Genomic DNA, 11746 nt, shown 5'->3' with positions numbered 1-11746 from the left:
GGTCTGAATGTCTGATGCCACCATATTTATATAGTAACTCCAAAAGCAAAAGTAAGATTTAGTAGTATTTAATCAATATGTCTTGCAGTTGGGATATCATACATTGATTACCACTTGACAAATTCTGCGTTTCTGTAAATAAATAATTTGTCTCAAAATAAATAATTTGAAAAATAATCATAATGATCATATAAGTTTGCTATTTTACGTTTTGGTCCTATGAATTATGTTATGTTTTTATTTTATCTTTTTTGCTAGAACACATAAATGATATCGAAAAATACTAATGTGTCCGACGTCATGTCAGAAACTCATTTAAAATTAGAGTAAAACCAAAACATAACATAATTTACAGGACCAACTCCGAAAATTGAACACATACAATACCAAAATACAAAATGAGAAAACTGAAAGAGATTAAAAATCGGACAATTTTAAGGTTATTTCTCGCATTAGGTAGTGCTCGAGTAGTAATAAAGGACATGCTAAAACAAAAAGTAATAAAATAGATATATTTCACTAAATTTATATTAGAGTAGGTCTCTTGTGAGACGGTCTCACGAATCTTTATCTGTGAGACGGGTTAACCCTACTGATATTCACAATAAAAAGTAATACTCTTAGCATAAAAAATAATAATTTTTCATGGATGATCCAAATAAGAGATCTGTCTCACAAAATACGACCCGTGAGACCGTCTCACACAAATTTTTGCTTTTATATTGTAATAGACTATTATACCCTACTCATTTCAACACTAGTATATCTCTAAATTCTAGTTTATAAATCTATTATAAAACACCATAAACTTTAAAAACAACAATATATATACTATTTAAATAATAATTCCAATTAATTATGAACAAGTATTACAAAAAAAAAACCATTTATAATATTCTCAATTTTGATATAATCTCTATTTTTTTAAATATAAATTAGTAAATACAAAACAAATCGTAAAAAAAAAATTATACGCACACAACATATACATCTACACATTGTGTGTATATTGTACGTACAATGTACATAAAATGGATCTAGATAATACAACTTAACTCGAAATTTTTGAAAAAAAAATAGCCAATATTAAAATTTGGATGCGATTCATTTGATTATAGAGGAAATTATGGTCAGATGACTAAAATACACACACAGTAGGATCTTTTAGTCATTTTGGAATGTGAACTTTCATTTGGGCCGGGTAGTGTACCCAGCCCATAACCCATGTCCACCTGCCCAGGTTAGCAAAAGGAAAAAAGCCCGACCCAAACCGTTGATTCCCCAACAGAAAACGAACAATGTCACAATAAATTCGAAGGAAGCTAAGCGAGATCCAGATCGTGGTTGTTGCCATTTCTTCCGATCCATTCATTACGTGGAGGCCGTGAGCCATACTTCGAACACTACAAGGTAAGGAGCGATTTGCATTGCTGGGTCTTTCTTTGGATTCACGTTGCTGAATGGTTGGTTAATCGAATTTCCTAGTTGAATTTTAACTGATGTTGCCAATATTGATGCAAAACCTTGTGGATTAACAATGTGTGTTTTGCAAATAGGAGGAGATCGCATCAGTGAATTAGTAATATTCTGGGCAAGTTATATAATTTTGTGATAACATAAAGCTAATTTCTTTATAGAGGTTGTGAGGTTTTGTTGTCGTTTCTGAAATTTTAGAGCTGCTTTTACATGCGGGAACAGATAAAACAGTCGAGATTGACACATTTATGACCATTTATGAAATAGTAGTGTTTTATTGATATGTATGGTGACTAATGAAAGTTTTTTTTATCGTTGACTCAAATGAACTATGAATTTCCCTTTTGATTTGTCGGAGTTAGATTCACACTGAAATATGATTTATTCAGAATACGTATCTATGTTCCGGGAATCATTTTTCTTGGAAACTGAACTGTCATTGCTTTAGCCAAATACAAAAGATGAGATTGCTTACCTTCGATGTTAGTGTATGAAATTTTGACTTTGAATTAGCATGTTAAGTGCTCGATAAAAAGATAATATGGAGAAATGAGTAAAAAATGCCTCAAGAAAGCGGAAGGTTATAACGTACATTGGTTTCGTAGCGAATAACACTAATATATAATTTTATGAAAAGACTAAAATTAGTTATGGTTCGGTGAAGCTTGAGTTACTAAAATGGATAATTAGATTAAATATTGAAGGATTCATGATAACAAGTTGATACGTAGTGTATTGTTTGATACTAGAGCTGGCATTCTTGCATCATGATAGTCCAACCCCACCACTGTACATCAAAACATATGCATTTTACGATCGGGTGACATACAAAAACATCTAACGAAATTTGAATATATGGAATTGATTGATTTTCCATTGAAATAGATTGTTTGATCCAGTGTTTACTAATGTGTTGGAACTATGGATTTATTATGAGAATTGATTGTATACACATAAAATGCTGCATCATTTTATTTTGTTGTACGGTAATCCATATGGATCTTTATTTGTTTTTACCGATGCCATTAATTAATAGGAACTTATCTCCAAATATCACCAAATTTCTAGCCAAAGATTGATTATTTTTATGCTTACAATTTTCACTAAATCTGTGGATTTAATGCTACTTGTCTGAATTTGATCTTATTAATCTTCTTAATTTTAGTCCTTATGGATGTTTCCCATGTGATTCATATCATTTTCTGTGTGCTTGTTATAATATAATGGCTTATATGAATTATGTAAATTTTAACTGCACTGGCGAATGTCTGGTGTATGCAGATAATTTGTTGCAATTTCTTTAAAGACAACAATGGAGACTTTTGTTGATGCTGCAAAAAAGGTAATTACGTTAGTCTTGCAACAAGATTTTCCTTGAAATATGTTCTGAATCATAGCTGTTTTTCCATCACAAGTTCACAACAGAATTCTAGATGCAACCCCTTTTAGTTTTTCTCTTAAGATTTATATTGATTGAATGATAACTTGTGAAGTTTTTGCTGAGAAAGGCCATTCTGACTCCTCCTCATTTTGCCTGAACTGAAAGTTCAGATAAAATTTTCCACCCTTTCTCTCAGTGTGCATGCTCAAGCACATACATGTTCATGTACACATTTATATGCACGCATATGTTTGTGCACTTGCATATTCACAAATATATTGTTATAACATAATCTCATCCTCGTTTCGCTTTAAAGTTCATTATACATATGCAGATTGACGAATTATAAAAAAAACTACAATGTTGTCTGCACGTGTCTGCATAAACGTGATTTAGGTCTTTGTTCTATTTTTTTCCATGAACTTTTTCCCTATTGAACAAAACAGAATAAAGGGGAATTCAGCTCCATGTAAATCACCATTTCCAGTGCCAAATGGTTATGGAATCCCCAAATCTTTGTAAATTGTATTGTTATGGCCCAGCTGCCCGAAATAACTTCGTGTTTGCTCTTAGTAGATGGAAATAAGATGTTTTTATGTACTCCTCTCTTGGAGTGATTTTGCACCAATTTTCCTTCCTAAAGACCTTTTCTCTCTGTGGACAGAGTTCTAATGTATTAATATAATTGGTGCAGGATGCAAATGGAAGTGTACAAAACAAGAGTGTGACAGTTGTTTTTGTCCTGGGTTAGTTTTGGTTTGTACTTATGTATGCCCACATTTTGTTTTGTGTATTCAAAATAACCAGTTGGAAAATCAACTCTTTTTTTTTTCTGCTTATCGAAACAAATTTGCATGGTGAAGATTGTAGTTCTCGAATAATCTGCATCTTCTTCTTTATAATTAAAGACCTACCCTTTTTCATTTTAGTTTCAAATCCTGATGTTATTCTGATACATTAATTGCTTTCTCTCTTCTAACTTGAGTAGGTGGCCCTGGAAGTGGGAAGGGCACTCAATGTGCAAATATTGTCGAACATTTTGGATATACCCATCTTAGTGCGGGTGATCTTCTCCGAGCAGAGATAAAATCCGGTTCCGAAAATGGGTACGACCACATTGTAGCCATAACACCCAATAATCAGCACTGGATTTCTTCAATATAAATAAATTCATTAAATTTTCTTCTCAAGTAATTAGGTTTTAAATCAGCTTTATAACTTGAGCAAGGCTCTTTTTCCTAGTTTGTTATGACTTTCAAAAGTTATTTATATTTTCCAGGATATTGTTGTTTTATATTGTGAACCACTAAGTTGATCTTATCAACTGTAAAAGGTTTATGGAATCGCTGACTTACATGCCTAGTTGATTGGATGATAATATTGTTTTAGATAGTGATTGTTGCTTCATTTAAAAGATGTTGGTTTGTATCAAATGATGTATATTCACAAGTTAATGCTTCAACTTTTTAGATGCTCAGTCTGGATAAGCTATGATCCTATTTTGCATTAAAATAATTTTATGCAGTAGGATACCTTTTACTATTGCTTTCTGATTATTTGTCTCATGATATATAGGACTTTGATTGATAACATGATCAAGGAGGGAAAGATCGTACCTTCAGAGGTGACAATTAAGCTTCTTCAAAGAGCAATACAGGAAAATGGAAATGACAAGTTTCTTATTGATGGTTTCCCTCGGAATGAGGAGAATCGTGCGGCATTTGAGTCTGTTGTAAGTCTTCATTAGTACCTCCTCAAATCCCTTAAGGCAATCTACAAAATTTTATTTTATCATAGGGTCGTGTTTCAAAAGCTCGAGTAGGCTCTTTGCATTGAGGGCTCTGAAAAATAAAATTGATTATATAACTTATATATCCTCACACTTCTGTTGGATTCTCTCCGGCTTTGTATACCAGACAGGAATTGAGCCAGAATTTGTACTTTTCTTTGATTGCTCGGAAGAGGAAATGGAGAGGCGCCTGTTGAACAGGAACCAGGTTAGGCATCAATTTGATTGATTTGTAGTAAAATTGTTTACAATTCTCTTCAATCTTCATTGATTTTCTAGTAACTGTTTTGTTCTTTTCTTGCTTGAAGGGTAGAGTAGACGATAACATTGAGACAATAAGGAAGAGGTTCAAGGTCTTCTTGGATTCTAGTCTCCCTGTCATTGAGTATTATAACGCAAAAGGAAAAGTTAGAAAGGTGATGTTCTCTTCCACCTTACCCTCTATCACATGTGCATATAGAATATAGCCTCCATGTATAGGAGTATTTCATTACAATAGAGAAAGTTAAGGATGCAATATTCTTTTACTCCCTGCTTTCTACTATAGGTGAGTAATAAGGAATGCCATTTGAGTGAGGGTTGGGTGGAGGGGTTTGCTTGGAAGAGTGAAACTTGCGTTTTTATAAACCTACAATAATTTTTTTCGTCGATGAGAGGCTGCTGCACCTGTTCTATCTCCTTTGAGTATGCTCTCTATTATCATCTAGGACGAAGATTTGGATGTTTTAACTTATGTTTCTTTTAATAAAGATTGACGCTGCAAAGCCAATTGAAGGAGTTTTCGAGTCAGTCAGATCAGTTTTCACTGTATCAGGCGACAAGGTAAAGCAGCATCATGCTTTCTGCAACTGCCTTTAATTTTCATGGAAAAGGAAATTTGTAAATTGGGCACAAAAGTGCTGTTGGATGAGGTTCATATAACCTAAAATTGTAATTTATCTTTATTAAAGCAAATAAAAACGCTCTGTATGTCTGATATTGTATGTAGTTGAATGAATGTATATGATAATCTTCACCTTGTTTACCTAGTAGTATTTATAACATTTTCCAATAAATCTTGGCATCTTGCCATCAACAGTGTAAGACTGTCAAGTAATTTCAAGAAATACTGCCCCTTGCTGGTGGCAAATGCTTCATATTAAGATTTAAACAAATTGGAAATGAAACAGTAATCCGAGCATCTTTACAGTGGGAAATATGAATTTGGATGTTAAGTCGAATGCTAACACTTGAATACAAAAGCGAACTGTTTTTATCTTCGAGTCAAATGCCAGCAACTAAACACACAAGTGAATTTTTTTTATTATCTTTTTATGAAGATGGTTTTAGATGTACCTGAGAATGTAATTGTAATTGTAATTGTAATTGTAATTGTAATTGCATCAAGTAGTTACGCAACACTGTATTTCGTCAGTCGATGGGTTTATCAGAATATTAGCCGTAACATGACTTGATGGGGTGAATAAAATATTTAGAAGTAACATGACTTGTCTGCATCATTTACAAACATTTTATAGATTGTTTTCTTATTGCCACAGGTTGCTGCGTAAAGTTGTAATTTCACCCAAAATTTTGCAGCAGATTCTGGTCCAGGTATATTGCCAAAATTGCTTTGATGTTCTTTCAATTTATTTCTTGGTTCAATTCTGCATATTCATTGACGAGTATGTAGTTCTTTGATTTATGCATTTACATTAACCCAGCGCTCACAAAGTACTGATATTCCTCTGCAGGTGATCTGATTTTGCATTACTTTCAGTACATTGATGTCTCTTATCAGTTTTTGCAACTTGTTTATACAATGATGATGTGAACCAACGAGTTATAGTTTTGATGAGTTTTTACTTTTATTTATTACCATATTCGACTGAATAAATGTTTCTGGTATAGAAATTGGGGGTGCATCAAATTAAACTATCTTTAGTGATTTACATTAGAGAGAATATTGATCGTTTTACTTTTTTCCTTGATTTAGGTGATTTTAGTAACAAGATGTTAAAAATGATGACTATCAACACTAACACATCATCGACCCAATTTATGACCTCCAAAAGAAACTATACAGATGGTCTCTTTCATTAGCGTCGTCACATAAATATTTTTCCCTGGCTAAAAATTAAATAACTTGCAATCCCTCTTTTAATAACGATTCTCGCTTATTCACCAACCATCATGTATATGTTTAACATGACTCGTTATTGCCGATGCGTTTACTCCTGGAAACCGGCTCTCTTGGAAAGTTCGTGTACAGACTCAGAAATTCTTTCGACACATTTAATGATGTAGATGAGCATGGATGCAACGACGAGTAGCTGCATTATTTCTTGGAGATTTTGTTGAAGTGGCGGGATGTGTTTGAGGATGGATTTGAACTCATCGGCGGCGGATTTGGAATTCTTTACGTGGCGGGTTTGGACAGCTGAGGATGGACATTTGAGGATTTTGATTGCGGGAGGCCAAGTCTTGCAGGGCTTTGGTAGATTCTGAGCTCATAGTTGTGCATGACTTTTGGAGTTTCCTGAAAATTTCTAATGTAGCCTGCATAAATTAATCAATAATCCATCAACCTTTTTTAATGCTCAGTTATTACGATGAAATTGTTATATGTTAATCAAATCGTGAAATACATTCTAAAAATTAAATACATCGATCATTTGTATATATCAATGTTCTAAAAGGTGTCATCCAAGTGCTACGCGATAGCCCACCACCCGATATATATATATATATATATAATCTGAAACACAAGAATGTGGCTTACCCTCCAAGTATAAACCAAGCTTTTCGATATTTTTACGAGAATGGAAATATCAGGATGAATCGTGCAATATGGTACGAAGAAAGGTGCATATCATATTTGAATTTTGGATTCTAATCATTAATTTTCAAAAACTTTAAATAAAGTAACTTGATAAGAATTTGGTATTTCCCAGATAGTTGATATCAGACATATATATGAGCGATGACCAATAATGAATATAGTAAATCTGGAGTTTACATTATTTGTATCACCGGTTTTATTTTGTGATACAGATATCTTATTTGGGTCATCCATAAAAAAATATTAATTTTTTTGCTAAGAGTATTACTTTTTATTGTGAATATCTGTAAGATTGACTCGTCTCACAGATAAAGACGAATGAGACCGTCTCACAAGTGACATACTCTAAAAGTTTTTAGTGTTGTAACCAAATATATTAGACAGAAAAAATTATTGAGAAAAAAAGTTATAGGAAAATAGTGAGTTGGTATTGGACAACTTAATCGGGTTACTTTATAACCCATAAAAAAATCTAATTTTCTACTTATTGATGAGTAAATTGTTAAAAAGACAGCAATTTAGTGGAAATGGGAAATCACCAAGTGCGACGATTTCGTTTCAACTCACGTATTTATCAAATGCGCAAATCTTATACTTTCATTATTAGACAAGCTTTGTAAATATTTAAGAAATATTTCTTAGCTTAATTGTATTTTCACTATTTGGAAAAATAAGTTGTGCAAAGTCTAGGGGTGAGAAAAAATACTGAATTTTCGGTATATATCGGAATATCGAAATACCCAAAAAATATACAAAAATTTTAAAATATATAATATTTTAAAAAATAAATTTATAAAAATTTTAAAATGTAAGATTTTATTCCGATATAAATATAGTACATACTGATATCATACCAAAATCTCAGTATACCATATAATTTTGGTATAATTGATATGCTAATTATATTTACCGAGATTTTCGATACGTTATCAGTATGGATTTTCTTGTACCGTAATTTTCGGTATGATATACAATATAGAATTTTCGGTACAGTATACCACCCCTAGACTGCAAACTATATCTTATTACACATACACGGAAAAATCAAGTAGTGTTTAATAGTTTTAATTGGATTTGCATTTCAATCTACTCGGTTGAATTTTTTTAAAAAAAATATTACACTATATATTAATTTGGGCATAATAGAGACAAATTAATGTCATGATGACTTTTTTCAATCCTCAAAATATTCATTTTTTGGCATGATAAACATAGACAAAGTTTAACATTCATATGTACAATCATACCCAAAAAAAGTATTTTGGGATTAAAAAAATTCACCATGAGAGTAATTTATTTGAATTTGAAAAATAGAATTGCCTCAACAGTGTGTTCGAATTAGTGGAATATGAGTTCGATTCCTCCTACCATTATTTTCTCGAGCAATTGTTTATCTGACTATCATAATTTGCATGCTATTATATTAGCACAGAGAATAATCTGGTGTTCATCGAAGCGACCGTAGATTTCCAAGTCATAAAAAAAAAAGTCGAACCTGAACAGAATTTAGATTAAAACAAAGAATAAGAAGAAGTTGACATTCAGTCCAAGATCGGTTGAGAGGATCCCGTAAAGTGGATTGGGCTTTGTATAGTATTTGGCGTCTATGGTTTTCGAATTAACGAGTCACTGTGCCCAAGCATTCATTTTCCGGCCTATCCATAATTTAAAATTGTCGAATAAAATACACTGATTTTTTTCTTTAATTTTAAAAATAAAAATTGAGTAGTGCATTTATTTGATTATTTGAATCTAATCGTTTCTTTGTTAGCCAAAAGACTTTATTGGATCTTTAATTTGTCTATCCTTTCTGAAGCAAAAAACGTTCAAAAACCCTAAAAGCGTGAATTCCACCACAAAGGAGGATCAACCGACTAATTAATATAATATAATAATCAATATAAAAGCAAGAATATTGGGACTTTTAATTAATTCTTTACTTTTTCTGGGTTAAATTAAATATGTACTTTCACTTTATGTAATGTTGGCATTCTATGAATCACACAATTTACACCGAATTTTGGTATTAAAATCCGAGTAGGTTTTTTGTAAGACGGTCTCATGAATCTTTATCTGTGATATGGATCAACCCTACCGATATTCACAATAAAAAGTACTGCTCTTAGCATAAAAAGTAATACATTTTCATGCATGACCCAAATAAGAGATCTGTCTCATGAAATACGACCCGTGAGACCGTCTCACACAAATTTTTGTCTTAAAATCCATAAGTCGTGGTTAAAAAACCTACTAAAAACATTTTGAAATTTTATCTTTAATTTTTGGGGAAAAAAAGGAGAATTAATCTTATCCTACCAATCACAATCAAAATGATGCAAATTTTCATGCATGCGATTTTTTTTATTTTATTTTTTGAGAATCTGTGCCAAAAAATTTAATTTGTATCCTTTATGTAATCGAAAACATAAAGGTAGTGCTTGTGTTGTTTTTTTGTGTCTGTTTTTTTTATGAGAGAATACAATGTAATTGAGTAGGCAACATGTAGGATAACATCTTTAAGGTCACCATCCATTTCTTTTAGGGATGGAATTGATAGTGCCCCTCTTCTTTAATTATTTGACGTCATACCATTTCCTCGTCCTTCCTGGTAAAGTCGATCCTGGGTGTGGGGGCAGTGCCCCCACCCAATCAAGGGTCAAGATTCAATCATGGGGGGTGGAATTTTTTTAAAAAAATAAAATAAAATGGGCCAGAAATTTTCTGGCCCTTGGATCTGCCCGTGCAGGCAGTGCCTGCACGGGCAGCATCGAATTTTCCGTCCTTCTCTTAGACAATGTAATATGATTTCTTAATATATATTATTTTATGAGACAGTATCATGGATTTTTATTCGTGAGATGAGTCAACACTTACTATATTTATATTTACAGTAAAAAATAATATTTTTTTTTCGTATATAACTCAATTTTATGAGATAGATAGGGAAAAAAATGCTTTAAGTGTCAAGTGAAGGTGGATTTGCATTTACTGTCAAAAAATGATTGCTAATGAGTAGTACACACTTAAAATATCTAAACATATAGTTAATTAATTAAAATTATAAAGTAAAAAAGGTATTTATGACATTTGGCATCGACTAGGTTTCCTACTTAGTGTAAAATTATAATATCAATTTTTGAGATACGTTTATTTTATTCGAGCTTAACCCAAAGAATTCTCCATTATCTATAGGAGAAGGAAGCTCTTTTTACCTACTTATCGTGCCAAACTTTGGCATTTCTAGGATGGAGAGAGGCCACGTTTCTACTTTTTAGAAAGAGCACACGATTTCAATACCTATCCCACACCACTTTATTAATAATTCTTCTTACCTTTCTTTTGCTTGAACACAATAAAATCCCAAGTAAATATGAGGGTTTTTTTGTTTCCCATTTTATGTTAAAATTATGGATTTTTTTCCACATAAATGAGGTAAAAGGTACATCATGTTAGCCTTCAATAATATCAAAAGCGTAAAAAAACTTTACCGAAAAATCTTGACTTGAGTATTGGAGTGTTTTTGTTAAGAAAATTTCCAACGTTCTTGCATCACTTATTTGTTCGTGGTTTTTAGGCTTCCCATCTCATAAAAAAGTAGGTCTCTTGTGAGGTCTCTTGTGAGATGGTCTCACGAATCTTTATATGTGAGACGGTCTCACGAATCTTTATATGTGAGACGAATCTTTATATATAATAATTTTTCATGGATGACCCAAATAAGAGATATGTCTCACAAAATACGGCCCTAAGACCGATTCACACAAGTTTTTGCTCTCAGGGAAATCCAATAGAGTGGAGACCCCCCTTCGTTACTCGAAGATCCATTCTTTATCCATATGCATTCCAATTATACCATTTAAAAACTTCAAAACAACATTCTCCAAATCAATTACGGTAAATTTCATAGCAACATAAACCATAGAAAGTAATATAATCTTTTAATTCAAGTATATTGAATTTGTCATGTTCATGGAAAATCTAGAACTCACCGCGATTGTCGATGTCTATGTTCAAATATTTAAAAAGTAAATCTCATATGAGACGGTCTCGCGAATTTATATTCGTGTGATGAATTACGATGATTCATATTTGTGAAATGGTTGGATATATTTTTATGCATTAATCCTAATCACATCGTGGAAAAACGTAAAACATTTGAAAATTAGGAGTCATTTGTGGGGTCCAAAGCTACATTTAACGCATCACATTTCACCGGTCAAAATTACCTGAAAGATGAGTGGAAAATAACTAATTAAAATTGTATAATTCATGCCGACTT

General features: G+C 32.2%; 1 protein-coding gene across 1 annotated transcript; it reads left to right on the top strand.

Annotated features, from left to right (window-relative positions):
- The first annotated feature begins 1281 nt into the window (after window positions 1–1281).
- On the top strand, window positions 1282–6589 carry LOC140842638 (UMP-CMP kinase 3-like). The gene is made up of 10 exons (XM_073210689.1): window positions 1282–1410; window positions 2758–2818; window positions 3552–3603; window positions 3846–3963; window positions 4433–4589; window positions 4774–4854; window positions 4955–5062; window positions 5397–5468; window positions 6185–6239; window positions 6380–6589. The coding sequence occupies exons 2-9, from the start codon at window positions 2789–2791 to the stop codon at window positions 6194–6196; spliced, it is 630 nt and encodes a 209-aa protein (XP_073066790.1). The 5' UTR covers window positions 1282–1410; window positions 2758–2788; the 3' UTR covers window positions 6197–6239; window positions 6380–6589.
- Window positions 6590–11746: the final 5157 nt, after the last annotated feature.

This window comes from Primulina eburnea, chromosome 10 (genome assembly GCF_022965805.1).
Source record: "Primulina eburnea isolate SZY01 chromosome 10, ASM2296580v1, whole genome shotgun sequence".
Lineage (NCBI taxonomy): Eukaryota > Viridiplantae > Streptophyta > Magnoliopsida > Lamiales > Gesneriaceae > Primulina > Primulina eburnea.
Note: the sequence above shows the minus strand (reverse complement) of the source record. Positions and strands in the feature narration are given on the sequence as shown.